Source organism: Pimephales promelas, chromosome 6 (assembly GCF_988280905.1).
Source record: "Pimephales promelas chromosome 6, fPimPro1.hap1.1, whole genome shotgun sequence".
NCBI classification, from domain to species: domain Eukaryota; kingdom Metazoa; phylum Chordata; class Actinopteri; order Cypriniformes; family Leuciscidae; genus Pimephales; species Pimephales promelas.
In genome coordinates this window covers 19,187,630-19,212,472 of record NC_142774.1, presented here as the reverse complement: position 1 = coordinate 19,212,472, position 24,843 = coordinate 19,187,630, and the positions used below count along the sequence as shown (strand labels likewise).

At 41.9% G+C, this 24,843-nt stretch overlaps 1 protein-coding gene across 1 annotated transcript in view; it reads right to left on the bottom strand.

Annotated features, from left to right (window-relative positions):
• Positions 1–7,173: 7,173 nt before the first annotated feature.
• c6h3orf70 (chromosome 6 C3orf70 homolog) overlaps positions 7,174–24,843 on the bottom strand; it is a 29,959-nt gene continuing 12,289 nt past the window's right edge. Inside the window, exon 2 of the mRNA XM_039657446.2 lies at positions 7,174–10,430. Within this exon, the coding sequence (XP_039513380.2) occupies positions 9,787–10,430 (644 nt within the window). The 3' untranslated portion in view covers positions 7,174–9,786. The remainder of the gene's footprint in view (positions 10,431–24,843) is intronic.

Here is a 24,843-nt window from a genome sequence, read left to right as displayed (position 1 = left end):
CCATGCCCACCTCGGGACTCGATCGCGAAGCCACAGCTGAAGCGGTCTCATATGAAGCAAACCAAGCGGCGTCACCGCGGCCACGGATGCCATATGCCCCAGGAGCCTCTGAATAGTTTCAGTGGAACCGCACTCTTGCCCTCGAACTGTCGAAGACAAGTCAGCAGTGAGTGCGCGCGCTCGTTCGTGAGCTGCGCGGACATGGCGACCGAGTCTATCTCCATGCCGAGAAAAGAGATCCTCTGCACGGGGCAAAGTTGCTCTTTTCCCGGTTGACCCGAAGGCCCAGACGGGCTAGGTGCCGGAGCACCAGGTCTCTGTGTTCGCAAACCTGAGCTCGAGAGTGTGCCAGTATCAGCCAGTCGTCGAGAAAGTTCAGGATGCGAACCCCGTGCTTGCGAAGGGGAACAAGGGCTGCCTCGACAATCTTCGTGAAGACGCGAGGGGACAGAGCTAACCCGAATGGGAGAACCGTGTACTGATATGCCTGGCCCTCGAAGCAAACCGAAGAAACGGTCTGCGTCGAGGCAAAAAGGAGACATGAAAGTACGCGTCCTTCAGGTCGATCGCTGCAGACCAATTCTGAAACTGAACGCATTCGCGAATGCGTTTGGCTGCGAGCATTTTGAACGGTAGTCGATGGAGAGAACAGTTCAAAATGCGCAGGTCCAGGATCGGTCGTAACCCACCGGTCTCTTTGGGGACAATGAGTAGGAGCTGTAAAACCCGGGCCTCATCTCGGCTGGAGGGGCCGTCTCGATTGCACCCTTCGCCAGCAGGGTCGCAATCTCCGCTCTCATGACCGGGGTATTGCCACCGACCATCGTGGAGCGAACTCCCCTGAAACGGGGAGGAGACCGTGCGAACTGAATCGCGTAGCCGAATCTGAATGTTCTGATGACCCAGCGGGACAGCCCAGGAAGCGCTAGCCAGGCTTCCAGGAAATGAGCCAGCGGGGTCATGCGAACCACAGACGTCCCCCTGGAGGGGCAGCGAGGCGGGTCGACCGGCATGCGTGCGGGAGTTACCCCGTCCGGATGCACCGTCAAAGCCCGCTCCCCGACAGAAGAGACCAGGGAAGGCAGAGCGTTCCACGGGGGTCTGTTCTGCCGGGGGTCTGGCGATAGAGGGGGAAGGGATTGGCGTAGCCCGGGGACGACACACGCACCCTTCCGCGCCCTCAGAGACAGAGAGGAATGAACGGGGCGACGCACTGGACGTCGTGCGCGCTCATTCCAGTCTGTGTGCTCAATGACAGTGTCAGCTTTTCCTCAACCAGCTCAGGGAGCTAGCTAGAACAAAAGATTCTCCACCGGCCCTCCACCGGGGAAGGAGGGGCCCTGCTACCGCCTCCTGAGAAAAACATGACACTATCACTGAGCGGCCCGCCTCAGGAACATCGCTTCGCCTGGCGTTTAGCGGGGCACACGGCCTGAGGGGGGGGGGACGCTTACCTGAGGCCTCCTCCGCGACGCGAACCGGCTGAAGGCTGCTGCTGGGGCCGCGCGGGAGGGAAGGGAGCTGCAGGGGGCGTCCTCGGCGGCGAGCTGGCGGAGGCGTATGAGCCGACGGCTGGTTGGAGGCAGCAGCTGGCCGTCGGGGCAGAGAAACCGCCTTCGTCTGCTCCTAGGCGGTCGAGAAGTGCTGGGCAAAGTCCTGGACCGCACCGCCGAACATTATGATGCTTCTGGACCACAGCGGTGGGCATCACCTGACCAAAGAAGCATGGATTAACTCTGCCAAAACCGTGATGTCATTGTCCATCTCAGTTCAGATCTCATATAATGGTGTCAATGCAGGCAGTTCAATAACATTGTTGAATATTAAATAAAAATGTCCCCAACTAAGCAAAGCCAATGGCGACAAATGTTGTTGTCTGCAATTTGTAAAACTTCACAATAAAAATTTAGATATTCTGAAATGTTTCCCTGTATTTTTTATTTCATTAAATATTCAGATGTTTTTGTGAACGTATATTCATGGTGTTTATTTTGTCCTGTTTTTATAAAAGAATATTTGATTAGGATACTTTTTTTCATACAGTGGTTTTAAGGCCCTGACACAGGCGACATAAGCCAACCCTAGAGTTGGCTTTAGTCATTGCTAGTTCTTTGACGTCGGTTTTCTGTTTCAGGGCCTTAAGAATTTATTTATTTTTCTGTACAAAAAACTTGTTTGCTGTAGACCAGATAATTTTCAATCCTGAAGTCCCCTGCCACTCCTCCCTCTGAGAACAGCCAGCACCCTTAGTGTCAGTCATTAACATATGAAAGGTTTTCTTCACACCTCTCACACCCAGCAGTGTTTCAGCTGTATATGTCCGTGAAATTTCACGGATTCCTGTATATGGCCGCTTAGGTGAGGTTTCCGGGTTTGTCTGGAAATATACTGTTGCGTGTTACTCTGATCCGCTTTTTCCCACATACATCCAGCAAACATCAAATTGCACAGGAGTTTACCATGCCCGGATATTGCCGGATTTGAGTCTTTTCATGCAGTGCAAGGGAGCGAGCGACCGCCTCCGTGACCCGTTCAAGGGCAAGGTAGGCGGCAGGCTCGCAGCTCGCTTGGTCCGTCACCTCCTCGTGCACATTCCTGAGTAGCTAGCTTTGTAAGTGCTCATCATATGCAGGACGGAGGCTGTCTGTCCCGCCGCTCTACAGAATCGCGCCGCCATAGACGACGAGAACCCATAGGCTTTGGAGGGGCATCTGAGAGCAACCGCCGGTTGACCGGGGGAGCCCCAGCGTACCCACAGACAGCCGAGGGGAGGAAGGGCGGGGAACTGAAGCACGCTTTTTTCTTTCTTTTTTTAATTATTTATTTATTTATTTATTTTTAGTGCATGTCAGTTCCGCATGCAACTCGGGGAAAAAAAGGAAATTGGGGTTGGCCGTGGCCGTAAGGCGGCAGCGTTACCCAAAAAACAATTATTCAGCCGCGAGAGATCGGGATAGGGCGGAGTTCCACCCCCAGCCGATGCTCACGGAGGCCCGAGATAGCACGGCCATCATCGCGGGATCAGACACGGCGGCGCTGACGCTCCCGAGGGAGGCAACGCGGCCGCATCCTCACTTCCCAAGGAGTCAAGCCCGCCTAGTGATGCTGTGATCGACATCGCATCATCATCTGGAGCGCTGCCCGAAGCAGCCGGTGCCATCCGAAGAAGCAACCGACTGAATCGAACTAACGCTCGCTGGCTCTCGCTGGCTCTCGCACTGAGGCGGGAGGTGTGGCCCGAGGAATCGTCGGGACTTTGTCCCACACCATCACCGTAAAATCACCAGGTCCCCGGGTCGACGGGCCCCCTATGGAGGAGACCGATCGAGCGGGGGGGGACCGGGACTCTCACTCAAGTGAGATCATTGAGTCTCGACCTCAGTGTAGAGATGGTCATGTTCCCACAGAAGGAACATGAGTCATCCACGAACGCTGCTGCTGCATGCTGAAATGCCCAGGCATACAAAGCAGCGATCATGATCATCAGATGACGACAGAAATCAACCACACCCAGAAGAACACGAGCGAACCGTCTTTAAAAAGACGTGCGCGTGTAGCTCTTTCAATGAGAGGAGGAAATTCACTCTTTCAGCGCTGAAGCGACCAGGGAGAAGCGCAAAGTCTGGCAGACCACTGGTCAGATCGCAGGCGATGCAGAATCTCGCTGGGTACCGCCGTCACACCAACACTGAAGAGGACGCTCGTTCTCGAAGAGTCTTGAAACAGTGAGAATGGCTTTCAGGAGTGAATAGGTTCTCTTGGCTCCGAAGCGAAAACATACTGCGGTTGCGTTCACTTCCTCCTTTTATACTCACGGAGTAGGGCGGAGTATGCTATGCAAATTTCCGCAGCCCCAAGGCATTGCATGCCATTGGCTCGTTTTTAAATACCCGAAGAGGATTGGCTTTCTATGCGAAACCCCCAATCTCCGTCACTTCTGACGTAACTCGAAGTGACTACGAAAGGGAACTGTAGGCTCAGCTGTAGTTGTACTGACAGTCACTCGTGATTGAGCAGTGAATGCGAATGTGTTCGGGGAGTGTTATTGTGGAGAGATCAGACTATGTGCGTCATCAAATAGGGGCGTGTCCAGGAGCTCATGGGCTCCGGTGCGTCATCGAGCCCTGTTTTAGCCCCGCCCAAACAATCCGTGAAATTACAATAGTGAAAAACTGTTTAACGGTCTAACTCCACATTTCAGTACTTCACAGTTCCACTTTTTGGTAGAATTGCCTTTACAGGGACTGTCATGTTTCCCCCAAAAATAATACTGAAGTAAAGTACTGATACTCAAAAAGTGCACTTAAGTACATTACAGTAAATGTAGGCTATTACTGTCCAGCTCTGCAGAGCTGCTTTCATTAGGGTAGACAAACAATGAAACACTGTTTTTTTTTTTTTTAATTCATTACTAAATTAAATGTGCTTTGTGTAGGTTAGCAATGAATTGATAATTTTACTATAATTACCATGTATTGAAGAGCTACACATTATGATCTTTTATTTAACAAAGTTCTGGAGGAGCAGGTGCAGATAATGAACTCAATAAGCTTAAGAGGCGATCAATCACTAATCAACTCAGGACAAGATAAATGACAGCAGAACCCACTTTTGTTCCTTGACAGTTTATCAGCATCCCACCTCCACCCCATCTCCTCTTTTTTAGTTCCACCTACTCTTACCAACGTGGAGAGTACTCTGGGTTCGGGCAGAAATTCCGAGTTCGGAGCCCTCCACCCGGACAGTACACCTAGTATGCATAACCTTTGCCATAATAATTATATGTAGATGTGAACTTGTGAATGTTACATTGTATAGCTTGTCACCAGTGACTTTTCTTACCTATTAGTGGTCACAAAGACCATTTGAGGTTCTGTAACAACCTAGTTCTCCAGATGTAATCTTACAGAGATGAAAGTGTGCATAGCAACAGAGGAAGTTTTGTTGTTTGTTATTTCATTGGTTCAGGCTTATATTCTGTGGAGCCATTTCCTTTTAGTAGGCCCATCTGTTTTCCAAGTAGGCATAAGGTCTTACTGCTTCAGAGGCGGTTTCTTTGCTAAGTATTTATCTACGATTCCCACATGTCCTCTTTTCTGATAATGAAGGTGGTAAATTGAACTGGAACTCCTCTAGGATTATCTAGGATTAAAAGGCCAAGGCAGTTAGCCTCTGACAGCTCAATAATCACACAAAAATGTTTCTGTGAAATGAGATCCACAAAAAACAAACATATTTTCAGAAATAAAGACAGAAACATTTCTTATTTTCAATATTTCTTTATAAGAAAAAAAGGCAAGTAACAATAATTGATATAAGAAAAAAAGAGAAAAGGGATATATTTTAATATTTGCGTAAATCTACAGTATATATTTATGTAGCTACAGTATCAGTCCCTGATATGAAACTGCAGAGACAAGGATAGTCATATTCATTCATTCTGAAACAATGACACCTGCATCATCTATGGATTGTGGTCCTTCAGTGACGATCATTTTGTTCAGGCAGTGTGGTTAAATATGTGCTTATTGTATATATTTCCATAGGTTTAGCAAACACTAAGCTAGTGTTACATCTTTGAGCCATAACTTCAATTGGTTTTCATCCAATTAGTACATCCTTGGCAGTCTCAGCTCATAGCCCCATAATTAGCAAATATACTGTCATAAAGTTTTGGGTAAACAAAGTTGTAATCCCTTTAAAAATATGGAGCAAGACACTGATGTGTGAATTCTCTGTGTATTTTGATATTTAATGTATGAGTGTATTCCTTCTCAGCAGTGAGAGCAGTGTGATCAGACACTCAGGGCCACTTGAGTGCCGCATTTTCAAGAACACTGTGTCGTGCTTGGGATGATGCAAAATAAACCAGACCAGAGCGCAACAATTAAAGACGTCCGTCTAGTGTGTTTACATTGAAAAATAATGGGAAAATAGCGCAGTGGGATGAAAAAAAAGCGTTGGTTTTTGTTTTTTCACCAACTATATAGTATGTTTATAAGTATATGATTTCGGATGCATAATTTGTCTACAACGGGTTCACAATCCTGTTTCTGGAGATCTGTTCCTGCAAAGATTAGCTCCAAACCTGATCAAACACAACTGAACCAGCTAATTAAGATCTTCAGGAGGACTTGTAATTACAGACAAGTGTTTTGGATCGACTAGTGTTGGATGCTCCTGAATCCGACAACGATGTACTAAAAATACTTTTCTTTGTACAGATGACAATGTTCAAAATGATGCCCATTTACATGGATCTGTGAAAACAACTAAAAGCTCTGTATTATGCATGCCATGTGATGTGGTGATGTCACTTTGTAAAGAAAAGCAATGCAACTGTGCACATAAGCATTCTTTTACAGAGCAATTGTGCCAAACGTGCATGCTAAATGTGCATGCTATAGACTAAACGCATAATTCGCATGTGGATGCCATCACCGTTTACACAGATTCAGGTTTTTGCGTTTTTTTAAGCCACCAAAACAACATTGTGGTGTAAATGAATGGACAAAATGTATTACAAGTTTTCTGTTTTTAGTTGAAAAAGGTGTAGTTTAAATGGTTCAAATTTAAGTGGTTTTATGTGCTTAATGAACAAGGGTAAAGAAGACATACTTTTTTCCCTCCATTTTTGACCAGTCCGTAACTGTGCTTGAGTTGTCTTATTTTTGGTCTCAATACAATAAGATGAACTTGAATACAAGTATTAAATGAGACCTGGAGATGCTATGTCAAGTCTGAATGGAATAAATGTTCTTAAACTCTTAAGAATAACTGAAACTGTTGCAGCCAGAGAAAGTCTCAAAGATGTGATTTCAGTGACACTAAGGGGCCCTTCACACTGGGCTTGTTCTTGCGTTAAATACAGCTAGACAGGGGCAATGAAACTGACCTGAAGGCTGGTTTATAGTTTTCCCGATCAGACCTGGCACCAGAAACACCAAGGCCATGGGTTTGATTCCCTTGGAACGCACAAACTCAAAAATGTTTTACCTTGAATGCAATGCAAGCTTTGTAAACAGTGTCTCCAAAATACATGAATGTAAATGTTGCATTGATGACAATCAATGTGTATTGTTGCTAATATGAACCCTCAATACACTTGTCCATATTTAAATGAACATATCCTGCCTAAATCCTAAAATTTCTTCTGTTTTAAAACAGTCGTAACTTGATTTGGCATATTGAAGGGACACTTCACCCATTTGCATTAAGCTTTATCTTTAGAAACCCAGTCATATTTTTGAATGGTCATGGTTTATTCCCTTATTTTCCCCTGAGATGGGAGAAATAAGGATTTAAGTGTTTTACTTCCTGCTTATTATGACGTAAAAATCGTCATAATAAGCAGGAAGTCACATTTCATTGAAAAATGTAGAGACTACAAACTTTAGCTCCTCATTATTCAAGGGTGTGGGACCCACTCACCCTACAGGCCTATTAGAGATCAGTGGGTGGGACTTCACTTGCAGATACTGAAATCAATATCAGCCATCTTGTTTGGAAGCTAAGCTAACAAACGCTGTGGAGATAGGAAGCTATGCCAATGACGGAAGAAACTAAACATGATATATGGAAGAGGATTTTGAAATTTTGCTGCTCGAATCCGATGTTCGTGGCTATCTTTACGAGCTGCGGTATAGTTTAGAGCAGCTGAGGCTGATGGAGGAGCAGGAGACGGCTGCCTGTCGCGGTCGAGGAGCCGGACTGGCTCGAGCTGGGCGGACTGCTGGTGCCTGTGCTCTCGCTGTGAACTACGAACACAGATAGAGTCCGTCTGCTGCAGAGAATTTCAACAATGGCAATTTCTCCTGAACGAAATCCCTGAATCAGACGAGCACATGGACGTTTGTGTTGTGATGTGAACCATCCTAGTTTCGCCTGACTGAACATCCAGGTATCATGCAGTAATTCACCATATATAGAAATACAAACGAGGAGTAATTCACTAATGAGTTTGCCAATGTAATGTTCGTTGTTGTGATAAGGAAGGAGGCGGGAACCGGCGAACTGTTTAATAGTAAAATGAACAAATTGAAAAGTATTTGCCAGCAGTCCCTAATTGACGACTGCTGTCCACACACAACAGAAACAAAACACAACATAAAATCAGTCCTGTTTCTCTCTCGATCTGCCATGGTCGCTCCTCCCTTATTCCTCCGTGAGAGATGCGAGACCGGTGTGTCTCACAGGTATCTTTCATTATCACTCACAGCAATGGCCTTGCGCCGTCCTCTTACATCCCTCGCGCTCGTCGTGCTCGCCACAGCCAACTAACTAGAAATTTTGTGTGAAATGCATTTCAAACTCTGGCGACAGCTAGCGTTAGCCTTGTAGACAGAGGAGTGTTTTCTCTGTCTGCGCTGTTCTGGATTAGTGAGTGTGGCTTGCGGAGCTGTGCAATGTGGTGCATTGTTGGAGTTGTTGTCTTACATGCAAATGCGTCCTTCAGTTATTTTCTCGGTCAAGAGGGCACCAAATTAAAAAATTATTTTACATTTTGATTACACATATGATCTACCTTTAATAAAGATTAACATTGAAATGGGTGAAGTGCTCCTTTAAAGGGATGGTTCATCCAAAAATTCTATCATCATTTACTGACCTTTTAGTCGTTCCAGACCTGTATGACTTTTTTTTCTTCTGCAGTAAAAAAAAAAAAAAAAAACTGAGATGTTCTGTAAAGACAAATAACATCTGTCCATTACATTTAGATAGACCAACAATTAAAAAAAAATAATGCAGATGTACAAGACCCTGTCCCTTGTGTGAATGGCCTCTAAGCAGTCCTTTGGCTTTGTCGATGTACAGTAACAACACATACTTCAAACAAAGAGGTACAGGCGCAGGACAAAATGGAACAAAGATCACAATGAGGTTCCTGGAAAACAAATTACACAATTTTATTCTTTCCTCTTTCTCAATTCTTCTTAAACCTACTTTTCTATAACTGATTGTCAAAAAGTTGTATGCCACTCCTAAAGAAGCCACAAACCTCGAGGAAGATGAGGATAGGAGGATGGGTCCTTCCCACATAGACTGGTGCTAGACATGAAGCCATCATGTACCCTTGCCTTAGCCTCTAGGGAATCTCTCTGTGTGAGAGAGTTTGAGCAAAAGGGCATTCCCTCAAGCGCTGAGCTTCAATCGCCTTTCATCACAAAGTTTCATTACCGTCCTCTGAGCTCATGCATGATTTAGCCACTGTTCTATCTGATCTTGCTAACAGGATGTTGAAAGCCTCTCTCTCTGTGCCTCACTCTTTCTCCTTATATCTTTGTAGCACTCTCCATCCTCCTAACACACACAGACTGTCTTAGTCTAGATCTATCCACATTGCATCAGCCATCCTCTCTTCCACCTCTATGCATTGGACAGAGTGTGGCTGAGCACTCTAGGGAGAGACATACCCTGGGTAGCCTCATGTTTTTGAGTTTAACTTTGATACATCTGTTCATCCATGAAATACTCTATCATGTATTGAGTCCAATTTGGTCATAGTTCTGACGATATGTGTATGTCAGCACACTTACTTAAGTGTAACCTACATGAGCCTCACCATGCGTAACAGACTATAGGGGAAATGAGAGTTGTAGTAAGTAGAGGAAGTCTCCATGACTCATCTCTCAAAGGTTTTTCTGGGACAACATCGGATGGCATTGCCATAACAGGGAGTGTTTGCTTGTACTGGCTCGTTGAACTCATGCACCTGCAGATAGGATAGTGTAGGGAAGTGTTTCCGTGACAAAAGAATTCCCACTGTGGCATTAACAGAAAGGCATGTCAAACAGTAGTCTCAATCTTCTCAATGATCTCAACCATTGATTTGGACGGTGACAGTAAAGTGCACACATCCTGTTCCCAGAGGCTACCGGGACTGGAGTCCCCATCAGTACTCAGCTCGTCATCATCTTCTTCCACATCATCATCATCATCATCCATGCAGGAGTCCTCATCGCATGATTCCATGTAGTGCAGACCCAATGCATTTATTCCAGAGTCTTCAGAGCTGGAAGGAGAAGAGCAGTGGTCCATTTTAGGGCTTGAGATCTTCTCATTTTGTTGACCGTGTTTAACAGTTGGGCCCACTTCCTGTCTGTGCTTGTTGGTATGTTGGGTTGCAGGTTGAGATGCCGGCGTTTGAGGTTGGTGTGTGGCATTCGGTGCAGGTGGAGGTGGCCTTTGCACATAACACATCTTACCGTTGATACGTTTGACCATGTAATCATCCACAAAGAGGTCAGAGATGACGCAGAATTTGGGAGACTCTAGGCAGGGTGGAGCCCGGAACTTGGGAGCCGTCTTAAGAAAGCGTTCAGCCAGCGAGATGGACAAGTTCATGGTGTGGGTGTGACCTGAGGGGGCCACTGGAACCAATGTGCTGGGAAGTTGGCATACACTGGTCATGGGTTGGTAGACGTATTTACCTGCAACGAGAAAAAGAGGAGATCGAACATTTTGCCTTTCAAAAGCAAAGAATAACATTCATAATGTACATTCATATGTATTGAATACAGATGCCAAAAAGCAAATATGTGAGCAGCATGTCTGAGACACCAATATCCTTGACTAAATGTGAGAGAACTCACGAAAAAATAGATGATGAAAGGTGGGTTTGAGAAAAATTAGGTTGAGCAAGAATATGTTCTTGCTGAATACTTATATTCAAATCACATTGGATAGTTGTTATTCTTGAGCTTATATTGATTTGCCTGCTGTGCTAGTGATAGCTGTGATAGATGGGTGTTATAAGTAGTCAGATACTTGTACTTTACAACACGGGCTACTAATATGAAAGTGTTACTCTTTCACAGAGGACAGAAGTGATTCTTTCAAAACTTTTGTGCAGTAAAGAGAGAATGTGGCATATTTTCAACTTTATACAACTGGAATACAAGGTTATGAAAAAAAATAATGTTTATATTAGTGAGGCAAACATAATTTCTAAAACTAAAAACATATTAGATATAAATATTAGAATAAAGATTCTCAAATATTTTATATAATTCGTGTTATATATATATATACATATATATATATATATATATATATATGCATGCTGGTTAGACATTTTTTCCTACTTGATGCAGCCCTGACTCCACATGACACGTATGCCATCAAAGTACCGCGAGAGCGATTCGGGAGTAGCCAGAGAACTCAGCCAGCGCTGCTTCTCAAGAGCGGCTGCACAAGCTCTGATGACGTCACAGCTGTTCCAGGATTCGCCGGATTCACCGCATGACAACGATCACGTGCGTTTCGTGTTTAATCTCACACCTTTAGTTCCACTAAAGCTCACAAATCAGTTTTTTATAACAGTAAACATTCTTTTCAAGTAGTCGCGATGTTATATTTTGTCATGTTTATCAAAATAAAACTGATTAAAAAACGTTGACACCACTTCATTGATATAGGCTTATTTTGAACTTTATTCTAGTTCAAACAAATGCTGCATGTATCTAGTTCAAATGACATCTTAGGCTTGTTTGAGATGAGAAAAATCTGCTCAGAACAATCACCGGTGATCAGCACGAGATGCATGCCGGTTAGAAATGTGTCCGAGTGCGATCTGCCTGTCTCTGATGTCATGCTGACGTATGTCAAAAAACTATCGCGAGCGCAAGGCGGAAGTGTCGGATTCTGCAGTCGTGCGCATTTGCTCTTCACCAGAGCCCGTCTAACGGAGAGAGCCTTGGCACATTTACTATTAGCCCCATTGTGTATCATCCTGCTTGCAGTTCCATTAGAATTCCACTGGAGGTGATCGCGGGCGAGAGCAGAATGAATGGGAGTCTATGGGGCTAAACGGCTAAAAGTGTCTCTTTCACCTGCTTGTCGTTAAATTAACAGATTTTATTGTTGATTCCGCAAGTTCAATATACTGTAGATTATAGGCCAAAAGTCGAATGAACGAGTACTTATGTCCTTTTGATTTCTTACAGGTTAGGCCGTTGTTGGCCGGAACATTCTGCTATTGTGTGACGTCATCACATTTTGAACGGATTTTTACAATAGATAAGTGAACTTAAAAATGCAATTTTCAGCTGGGTGTATTATCTTAGCCCTCCCTTTTGAATGCAACTTTCAAATTACTTGACAAAAATTACATCCTGAGAAAAGTGGATTTATGGGGGTGAAACCCCATTAACTCCCATTCATTCTGCACTCGACCGTGAGCGCCCCCGCATGGACAGAGACGTGTTACTGCAGCCAGTCCAGAACCCTGAAGTAACCAGCCAGTGCCAATTCTCTTCAATTAGACATTCTCTTGCTGCGTCCCAATTCGCTTACTTATACTACGCCCTAAAAGTATGTACTCTTTTTGTGAGGAAAAAGTACATACTTTTGAGTGTGTAGCAAAAGAGTAGGCAAGCTTTGGGACATACTATCACGTCATCTTTAACGGACAGCTCTGTCGCGTGCTGCGTGCATCCTGTCACCGTAAACTGCCCTGTCAATCATCTTGTCACAGTTAAAATCCTCCATTCTATCTAATTTTATTTCCTAACGTTTCGGAGCACGTTGATCTGCCAGTCGTGGGTCTTTCATGCTCTCCTCATGTTTGCAATTTGAATATAGGCTAATGATGCATTTAAAACGTAATGGTTAAACGTGTCTTTACAAAAGTTCACAATGCTGCTGCAAATGCAATATAATGTGGACAACATTGAATAAATTCATTTTCGTCAGGGTAGATACTGATAATTAAACACTCAAAGCTCTTTATCTAAACCTCTCTACACAACCGTGGGGACTCGCGCGTCCTCCGTATCGACTACGTGTCTGTAGTTTTTTAACACTTTTTACTTGTGTTTGTAGTTCTAACAGAATCCTCGTCCAACGCGCAATGGTTTGTGGGCAATATCAGCCGTTAGAGTGTGCATCGATCTACACTTCGGATTCTGACCGGAAAAAGTAGACCATCCGGGTATCTTTGAAACACTCATTTCAACATACTACGATTTGGGACGTACTAATTCTATTTTCGAATACTATTTAGGACGGATAGTATGCGAATTGGGACGCAGCATCTGTCTTCACCAACTCCGCTGATCAGTAGCATGATGGGAAACAACTTGCTGATGACACAGCTTAATGCTCATTGGTTTAAACAACTGTGATGTATTGTTCTCTTTTAAAATGTTTAATTTTAAAACTCTGATATCATGTTTTATGTGTATACATACATAAATGTTATGGGTGAATAAACTCTCTGACAGTGCGATATGTGGTCATTTTTATTAAAACAATATATAAAAAAATGTCTGTATTAAAGAAAAAATGATTGATAAAGACATATTTGGAATGTAATTAAATAACAAAGTACTTTGGGTGTCTTGTTCGTTATATTTAATTTCATTTAAAAGTAAATTAAATCACATCCAGTTTATTAGCAACACCGTGCACAAGCGTTAATCCCGTGATATCAGTCTTTGATCTCACAGGTGTCAGGCCCACTCAGATTTGTCCGGCTTGACTGCGTTTTTATTCCTTCTCCCCTCACTGCAGCCGCCTACTCGCATACATTTCAGGCGAGGCAAGGCGCATCTCAAACAAGCCTCTTGTCTTCGTCTTCGCTATACTTCCCAGAATCCCTCGTGTCTCCACACCTGAACTCACTCCCTCATTACCCACCTGTTCATCGTCATCATCTGTGTCACTTGTCCTCACCTTGTTAGCGTTCATTTGTATCTGTATTTAGTTTCCCTCTGTTCAGTCAGTCCTGGTTGGTTCTTGTGAATGTTACTTTGTGTGTACCCTCTACCTGCCTGTACCTGTTTGTTTTGTTTTGATATTAGTAAAAGTTTGTATTGGAGCCTTTTGACTTTGAGTCTTCTTAAACCCACACCACACTGTGACAATAACAAATATGAGCATTATTTAATTGACCCACACATCACTGATTTTCTGAAAGAGGAGCACTTGAGGCATCTAATCATTATTGACAATAGCAAGCATTCATAATACAGAATTTTGTTCTTATTTAACTCCATAGTTTTTGCAGCATCTTGTAAAAAAGTTCACAGGTGTATCTCATCTAAAAGCAATTCCACCGCATTTCACCCATGCAGTGAAAGGAGTATGAGTGTGATGACCAGTCTCTCAAAGGTAGAATTCCCTACAGAGATGGAATGGATTCTTCACTCTGGAACATTCCGAGGCCAGGCTGGAGAAAGAATAATTTCCATCTAATCCAAATCTCTATTCTTATTTAGAGATGAAACAAAGCTGCGTAGTACCTAAGACATCTGGTCCGAATATCTTGTTATATATATATATATATATATATATTTATTTATTTTTTTTTTTTTTGCACTGTCTAGATTTACCATTCATTTTAACCCCTAAAAAAGGAAAACACCTCAAACAGCACTGACAGACATAGAATGTGCTCTTATTACAGACATTAGTTTCAGGTTAATGTACATTGTTCTGCTTTACCAAACAAACTACTTTCCTGACAAACACATCTCTTTCTGTCTCTCTTTCTTTACACCCAACTTGTAATGTGATTGGAAGGCAGTGAGAATCAGATTAGATAAACACAGAATTTGTCATTATGTATGTCCTTCCTTGGCAATGCTATTTCTTTCAGACTCTCAGTCTGTGTCTACTTTCTTTGGATGAAGTCAGCCTAAATACGCGTCTTATTTTGCTAATTACTAAGAACAAGGAATGGGAGGGGTTGTTTAGCTTATACAGTATCATAAAGAGACTGTTTTTAGAGTCAATAGCCTTGTGGGCAGTGTACTGACACATGAGAGTCTTAGCTCAAGGTACTTTTCCGATTCTGCCCCTCTGTCTTTTTCCCACATTGCTTCCTGTCTCCTTTTAATAAAGGCAAAAAAACACAAAAAAACTGTACAGGGACCTTGAATGAATCAGAATCATATGAACTGATCATGACATAAACTACATTCAAAATATGTGATGTAAGGGATTCACTTAAATAGACTGTTTATATGCCCAGATTTGTCATGTTAGCTGTGGTAGGATGAATGCTAATCTGTGTCGGATGGAAAAAGAAGACAGAACAGGCCTACCTCAATGATAAAAAAAAAAAAAAAAAAAAAAAACGTTAAAAAAAAGTAAAAAGGCTTGCACCAGTTAACTGTAGGAAAAAGAGCCAAACCTTCTAATCCCACCATTCAGTACAGTCATTGGCAATTTTCAAGACTGTAGATTTACACTTTTGTAACTGCCAAGCTACAGAATTTAAAAAAGGATGAATGCATCTACTTAATAATTGCCTCCACATCACTATGAATCTGAAATATCAGTGTTCAGTCAAGTGTGAAATGATAGATGCCTTGAGGTCTGTACAAAAACTCATAGCCAGGAAGAAAAAAACCTTCCTGCATAATAATTACATTAATATCCTGTAATTGTAACCATCATGTCTGCCTTTTCAGATTAAGCTTCCAATAAAGAAACACTTTCTTAGGTACAATTAAGGGAGCAAACACATTCCTACTGCCCTTGAAAGGAAATGCCTGTGCATAAAAGTCTATCTATCACCATCTGAGTAAACTGTTGTTTGATCTGTATGTTGAAACTGTATGCTGTCTCATGTCTCATAAAAAATATCCGTAGGTAATTTCTACATTGGTTGTGTCCCACTGAACTAAATTTTATCGCAAGCACAGCACAAATTTGCAGCTGTTTAAAGCTAATGAATCCAGGAATGTGTAAAAGAAAATCTTGTGATTTTGAGGTTGATTTAGTTTTTAAGCATTTTCTTTTTCATCCAATCTGGTGGTGAATTGGTGAATTGGTGGTGAATGCACAGCTGCACTACTTCCTGAACTTGTTTCCTGTCTGTCATTATTGGACAAATTGATTAATCCAGGTGTGCCTGACCTCAGTAGTCACGGCAACAATAATCAGACACACCTGAATTAATCAAGTTCAGCCAATAATGGCAGACAGGAAACAAGGAGCTTAAATGGGCTTAAATTCAGGAAGTAGTGCAGCTGTGCATAAGGTCAATTGTTTTTTAAAAATTAATGTATATTGTTTCATAAGCAAACCATTTGATTCTAGTCATAACCATTCTGCTAAATCAGCTCAGTATTTGGGTCATTCTGCACATGACAGATGCAAACATACGTATAGTATTATATTATAGGCCCATTACAAATCATTGACTGTAAGCCAATAGAGGTCCCACTTTATATTAAGTGGCTTTAAGTACCATGTACTTACATTGAAATTAATAATTTGATACAATGGACTTATTGTGTACATACATATTTTTACATTGTACTTATATTTAAAAAATACCAGCATGTAATTACAGCCGTAATTAATTTATGTAATTACATCTGTAATTACACAGCTGACCCATCCCTTACACTTAAACCTACCCATACCACCACACCTGTCCCTAACCTTACCTGTATCCCACCTCAATAGCACCAAAAGTGATTTACAATACAACATGAGCACAATAAGTACATTGTACTTATTTTTAAATGTAAGTACGTAGTACTTAAAGCCACTTAATATAAAGTGGGACCGCCTGATGTACAATCAGGGTTTCCAGGAGGATGTGACCAGGACTTTCCCTATCCTGTTTTACACACAGTCTGAGCTTTCTGAAATGAACACTTGAGACTATAAACTTGAACCTGATTCAACACAATTTTGACTTAATCGCAGTTACTTTTTAAATAAATTTATATAAAGCAAATAAGCGAATTCTAAACATTGTTTGTGCATTAGGTTGAACTAGTGGTGTAACGATACCCTCATGTCACGATTCGATACATATCACTATACCACTATACTCACGATGCAATATTATTGCGATACTCCAAGACATATGATAAAAAGGTTAACAAAAAATGTACTGTTGATTAAAATACTAAATTTGATATTGCATTGTAGGTTTAAATAAATAGGCTTGGTGCTTGTAACCTAAGGCTAATGGTAACACCAGAATAACAATATTCATAATTCTGAAGCTGAAATTACTGAGCTATTGTAGATGAATATGCTTGCATGCTTTCAATGACTAGATATATTTAAAATAATGTCGGCCACTTTTTACTGGTAACATCAGACATTTGGCATTATTATACATTATAATCAACATTATAGTAGTAGTACTTACTACTTACACAAAAACTCTGAAAACTTGATTTTTTTTTTCTCACACAGTAATTTTTATTTTGGGGGGACTATCCACTATACATATTGTCACTATCCATTATGTGTTTTTTTCTGTGTGTTTTTTAATACTGTGTTTTTATATGTCTGTATATTTATTCTGGTTGAGCCAAAGACAATTTTCCACCCTGGTGGACAATAAAGATATTATTATTATTATACGTATTGTTGCATTTTTGTATTGCTATATATTGTGGCACGATATATTGTTATAACCCCTAGGTTGAACTAACTCTTAATTGCAAATCAATGACTTTTGTCTATCTAAAATATTTTAAATTTGAGTACATTTTTTATTGTATTTACTGTATTGTTATATATGCTTTGGTGCTGGTCTTGCTAGTTTTGTTGGGGATATTTTAGGTTAATCGCCAAAAAGTCCTATTTGGTGAAGCTAGTCAAACAACATTATGATTTTGATATTTAACTCTGGAAGTCTGGTTAAGGTGGTTAAGCTAGATGAAAACAGATTTATGACCAGCTATGGTGATCTTTCTCAACAGGCCACATGGCTTAGTATGTAGCGCCAGAGAAAGTCTAATATGGGGAGAACTCCCACTCACATTAAACTTCCTGGTTCTGAACGTCTGTAGACTATGGAGTACCGCAAGGATCGGTTTTAGGCCCTCTGCTATTCTCAATATATATGCTGCCACTTGGTAATATTATAAGAAAATATTTAATTAATTTTCACTGTTACGCTGACGACACTCAATTATATATTTCCTCACGACCAGATGAAAACACTAACTCATCTAAAATGACAGAGTGTCTCAAAGATATAAAATGCTGGATGACGCGTAATTTCCTGCTATTAAATTAAGATAAAATGGAGGTATTACTTATTGGTCCAAAAAACTACTCACAAAACCTCTTACAACACAACTTTAATATAGACGGATGTCCTGTTACTTTAACCACTACAGTAAAAGACCTGGGTGTTATACTAGACCGCAACTTGTCTTTCGAAAATCATATTTCATATGTTACAAGAACAGCCTTTTTCCACCTTAGAAACATTGCTAAGCTACGTAACATGCTATCTATCTCTGATGCAGAAAAATTAGTTCACGCATTCATGACCTCGAGACTAGATTACTGTAATGCTTTATTAGCTGGTTGCCCTGCATCTTCAATAAACAAGCTACAGTTAGTACAAAATGCAGCTGCTAGAGTTCTTACTAGGTCAAGAAAATATGATCATATAACACCGATTTTATCATCTCTACACTGGTTACCTATTAAGTTCCGTATCAACTACAAAATACTACTACTAACCTATAAAGCCCTAAATGGTTTAGCTCCTATGTACTTAACGGACCTTCTTTTGCCCTACAATCCACCGCGTTCCTTAAGATTACTAAATTCAAGGCTTTTGGTCATTCCTAGGATATCTAAGTCCACTAAAGGAGGGAGGGCGTTCTCGCATTTAGCTCCAAAACTCTGGAATAGCCTTCCCGATACGGTCGTTAAAACAAACCTGTTTGACCCTCTTTCTTCTTTTATTACTGAAATAAAAATACAGTTCCATACACCGAGTTCGACTCAATGACTCAATGATATGTGATTATCTTAAAGATTATATATACATTCACCAAAAGGATCATTAGGAACACCTGTTCAATTTATCTATAATGCAATTATCTAATCAACCAATAACATGGCAGTCGTTTCAATGCATTTAGGGGTGTGGTCCTAGTCAAAACAATCTCCTGAACTCTAATCTGAATGTCAGAATGGGAAAGAAAGGTTATTTAAGCAATTTTGAGCCTGGCATGGTTGTTGATACCAGACGGGCCGGTCTGAGTATTTCACAATCTGCTCACTTATTGGGATTTTCATGCACAACCATTTGTAGGATTTACAAAGAATGGTGTGAAAAGGGAAAAACGCAGCAGTGCAGCAGTCCTGTGGGTGAAAATGCCTTGATGATGCTAGAGGTCAGAGGAGAATGGGCCGACTGATTCAAGCTGATAGAGGAGCAACTTTGACTGAAATAACCACTCGTTACAACTGAGGTATGCAGCAAAGCATTTGTGAAGCCACAACATGCACAACCTTGAGGCGGATGGGCTACAACAGCAGAAGACCCCACCGGGTACCACTAATCTCCACGACAAATAGGAAAAAGAGGCTACAATTTGCAAGGGCTCACCAAAATTGGACAGTTGAAGACTGGAAAAATGTTGTCTGGTCTAATGAGTCTCGATTTCTGTTGAGACATTCAGATGGTAGAGTCAGAATTTGGCGTAAACAGAATGAGAACATGAATCCATCATGCCTTGTTACCACTGTGCAGGCTGCCAGTGGTGGTGTAATGGTGTGGGGGATGTTTTATTTGCACACTTTAGATCCCTTAGTGCCAATTGGGCATTGTTTAAAATGCCACGGCCAGGATGTGCATCCCACAAATCTCCATCAACTGCAAGATGCTATCCTATCAATTTGGGGCAACATTTGTAAAGAATGCTTTCAGCACCTTGTTGAATCAATGCCACATAGAATTAAGGCAGTTCTGAAGGCAGAAGGGGGTCAAACACAATATTAGTATGGTGTTCCTAATAATCCTTTAGGTGAGTATATATATATATATACATATACATATATATATATACAGACATGGTTCCTATGAACTGCGATTGTATGGAAAATAGTTGTGCAATGATCCTTCAAAAATCCTATTTTTGTGTTCCCCAGGAAAAACAACAACAACATATGGATTGGAATGACAAAATGGTGATAACATAATGTACAATTTCAATTTTACTATTATTTTAGATGTTCTGTTAGGATTTAGACATGTAAAACCATTTTCACTGTAAGAGCCCTACTCTCTCTCTCTCTCTGCAGTGTATACTTCATATAAACAGTGAGTGGCTGCTATGACAAAAGTTTGGAGTATTTTGAAAAAAAAAATATAGCTTATATTTAAAGGATTTGCCTGATATCTTAAGATTTGCATCTGTCTTGTTGGACTAACAGTCCACTAACAACCATAATTGGAAAAGTGAAGTCACAGCAGTATCAGTGAAGTAGCAGCATCCCTTCTCCAGCCCTTCTCCACTCTTCTAGTCCTAAACCACTTTACATACATTGGGGGGGGGGGAGGGAGTACTCATAAGACATACCACCTATCAACCCACCAGAATACCAAATGGAGGTCTGTGCACCTAAGTAGAAAGAGGTAGAGTAGGCTGTGAGAAAGGCAAGGGCTTCATCATCTCCTGGGCCTAATGGAGTTCCGTACAGAGTGTATAAGAATGCTTCAGGAGTTCTGCAAATTTTGTGGAAATTGATGAAAGTGGCATGGGAAAAACAGGTTGTGCCCAGAGCATGGTGCAGAGCAGGTCTTTATACCTAAAGACTGACTGACAAGCATCAGTCAGTTTCATCCTATTTTACTATTAAATGTTGAAGGTAAGATTTTCTTCAGCATTATTGCCCAGAGATTGTCCACCTGCCTATTAAAGAATGGCTTCATTGACACTTCAATTCAAAAAGCGGGCATTCCAGGGTTCTCAGGATGCTTAGAACATATCAATGTTATCTGGCAACAAATTTAGTCAGCAAAAAAGGAGAGGAAGGAGCTCCATGTGACATTCCTGGATTTAGCTAATGCATATGGTTCAGTGCCACATGAGCTTCTTTGGGCAGCATTCGATTTTTTCAGAGTACCAACGTCAATAACAAATTTAGTGAAAGCCTACTTTGGAGATCTGCAATTTAGTTTCTCAACTCCAAAATTTAGCACTGCATGGCAACGCTTAGAGGTCGGAATAATGGCAGGATGCACAATTTCTCCACTGGCTTTTACTATGGCAATGGAAGTAATCATTAGGGCATCCACTGCATGAAAAGTGGGATTTTTGGCAATTAATGGCACATAAAATTGTCGTGGAATTTAAGGTTAACGGCTATTAACGGGAATTTTTGGTCAGCACCAAAAACGTTAAGTTATGCATATATCTACTGTTCCCAGAAGGAGGGAAACGAGGTACAACACAATACTATGGGATATCGCGCTCTAGCGCCACCTGCTGAAGACACCTATATTCACGCCTGAAAGGCCAATGACGCATGACGACGTGGGCGGGGCTACCTACCCACAGCATATAAATGCGGTCGTATGCGTCATTCCCTTTGTTCAGTCCAGCTCTTCACCGGGATCCCGACTGTGTGGTGCCCAGAGGTGTTGTACCTCGTTTCCCTCCTTCTGGGAACAGTAGTTATATGCATAACTTAACGTTCCCATTCAGTCGGTCAACTCGGTAAAAAACAATACTATTACCCCTTTTCCACCAAAAAAAGAACTGGTTCGGAACTGGTGCTGGTTCAAAGTTGGTTCGGAGTTGGTTCAACTTGCGAACCCATTCAGAACCTGTTTGTTTTTCCACTGACTAGAGCGCCCAGGGAACGACGTCGTTACGTCATTGTGCACGTCGCTAGAAATGCTTGCAAGTACATTGCTTTGGGATTATCTCTAACTCGTGTACCAGAGCCATGTATTCAGAGAGTTCTGACATATTTAGGAACAAATATTTTACTCATTAACTCATCATCATCATCATCATCATCATCATCATCATCATCATCATCATATCTTTATTCGGGACATACATATTAAATGGTCCATAGCACTATACAAAATAAAGTACATTCAAAATAGAAAAGATACCTAACAGTTAAAATTTACCGAACATTACTGTGAATATGGTCATTGCTACGTCATGGGACCAGTCTATATCCCTCCTAAATCATTCATTTGTACATGCACAGCATAATTATTTATATTTTACGTTGGTTGTCGTGATTGTTATCCTGAACGGGCCACCGGTCCACGGGTCTTTGCGTGATCACGGTAACGTTAGGCTAATGGCTGAATCGGAATTTATAAGCAAGATCACGGGAATCAATAACCTAATACAGCCCAGTTGTGCTAAAATAAATATCATGAGACGTCCATCATCAGATGAATGACATGGAGAAGTTAAGTTAGAGCTGCTAAAGCCAGTGCAACTACCAATGAGAACATGAACACAAGCTTTTCCCTCCGAAAATGTAGCCTAAAAAACATCTAAGTTGTCACCCTGCCTCTCCAAATGCAACACTGACATTAATCAAACGCAATAAAAGCTTAAAAAGTACTTTGGTGTGCGTTTTATTTTATATTTACCCTTTAATAATGCAATCGCTGCTGTCTGTCCATTGAAGAACATCAATGACAGCCCGCGTCTGTTTTGGAACTATTGGGGCTTCCATGAACCACGTGACAGCCTTGCGGCGACATCAAAGCGTGTCGCAACTCTCTTAATACATGGCTCTGTCGTGTACCAAGAAAATTTTAAAAACAATTGAAATATGTAAGTCTTTTAATCTTTTCGTTTGATATGTAATCTTTTCTGATAAGTTATGTTCCCCTGTCTTGTGTCTTTTTTCTTTCCATTCATTTGTTCTATATCGTGACAGTTTTCTTCTTTGCTTATATGTTTCAAATAAACAAAAAAATAAATAAAAACGCTTGCGTGTTTCTGCAGTTTCTCCTGGCTTTGCGATGGTCAGAAAATATGTTTAGAACACATCTAAACCTGCCCCAGCCCCCGACGTAAACATGACGTGCTAAAAGAACGGTTCTAGTCCAGCAAAGAGTTGGTGCCGCTTTGGAACCAGTTTTCCCGGCCGCGAACCGGTTCTTTGGCTGTCGAAACACAAAGAACTGGTTCGCGCGCAGGCACCGGCTCCGAAGCGGCTCTCAAAATGCTTTGGTGGAAAAGGGGCTTATGGGACCTATATTCACGCCCCGCCAAGTCGCTGAACTAAACGTAAGGGACCAGCACCGCCACATGACCCTTTTCAAAAGAGCGATGGCCCCTGGTTAAAGGATCCCTGCGGTGAGCATGGCATGATTTACCATCGCCGCAGTGAGATCTTGTCGGTACACCAGACAAACGTGCGTAGTGACGCCTATACTGGCATCCGCACAAAAATTATAAACCAGACCCATGACATTTCTATGCCCTAGAGTGCTCACACACCCCTGCAGGCAGAACCAACTCTTTATCTGCTATAAACAGCTTTCTACAATTCCATGAGAAAGACATCGTTTAGATGGCATCTTTTCACTAGCTGAGTTGGAAAACATGACAAAAGGCCGGTCAGACAAGGGTTTAGCCTGTATCTGCTCAATGTACATGCATATAACTCGTACAGGGCACAAAGCAAGACTCATGTCTTCCTCTGAGTTAGAGATTTTACAGGGCAGGCAGCTCGAACGAGACAGCACTCCCGACATGACTTTGGGCATAGATGCCAAGTTCAGAAACATCACCAGACGCAAGTCAGGTGCAAAAGGAATGCACCAATAGCGCATGAAGATTACCAATGACAGGGCAGCATCTTTATATTCAAGGATTCTAAAGGCTCAAACGGAGGTTAACGTATAGCTTCCAGATCTACCATTAGATCATGATGATACTATTAAATTTTGTAACAAGCCTAAAAACGCAGACCTTGAAGCCCAAAGTATGCTTCGGCCATCCACGTGGCATGACATAATCTACATCAGGAGGATCGACTGTGTCCGTACAACACTGCGCAAGTGACTTACTCACTTGGGAACAAAGTTCACCAGCAAGTGTGCACGACGGATGTGTTTTCCCACGCTCACGGCAGCCAAAGTAGTATAGGCTACTTTGAAAAGCTTGCATACTCAACTGTGCACAAGATGTAGTGAATATGGAAAAATGAAAAACAAAGTTCCCTAGCATGTCTTACATGCGCAAAGCCTGTATTTCTGTCCTTATGGCCAAAGGAGTACAGTATACCCTGAAAAGCTTGCTCTCCAAACTGTGCGTGAGAGGGAGTGAAACTCTGGAGTTCCATGAACGTCCACACACTGTCCATGTGATGTAATTATGCCCATCAGGAGAGTCTGCAGATGTCTACGCACGTCGACCATGTGAGGCCCAATTTTTGTGACAGCGGAGGAAGTACGCACAACAGCGCATGTGTGAGTGACACAAATGAAGAATTTATATACCGCGTTTTTTGGGGGTTTTTTTTAATGTACTGCTGTACAACCAAAGCGCTTCACAATCATGTCAGGGGTCTCTCCTCAACCAACGCCAGTATGCAGCATCCACTTAGACGATGTGGCGGAAGCCCCAGTAAACCAGCACCAGTGTGCTTACCACACATCAGCAATAGGTAGAAGAGAGAGTACTTGAAAACCAAAGTACTTGAAAACCAAATACACTAGATAGTGCACAAGCGCAGAAAATGTTCTTCTACCCACACGGCCAAAGGACTATACTTTGAAAAGCTCATGCTCTCAAAATCTAGTATACAAGGCTCGAAATTATATGCTCCTGAATTTTAACCTGTGCGACCTAAAAATATATTTGGGAGCATTAGTGCAAGTGCAAATAATGGTTGTGGTGCGACCTGTTTTCATTTCTCTACATAAAGTTCGCAAATTACTGTGTACCTTAAGTGCGCTGATACGCGGTGGCCGTACCATCATTCTATTCAACGTTAAATAACCAATCAAACTTCATCCTTACGTTCTTAACTTTAAAGCAGATTTTAGATTGGTTAATATTAGCTGTCAATCACTCCCTTTCGCGGCGCTCCGTCATGTGACAGGGAGCCAACTACCGCGCGAAATTAAGG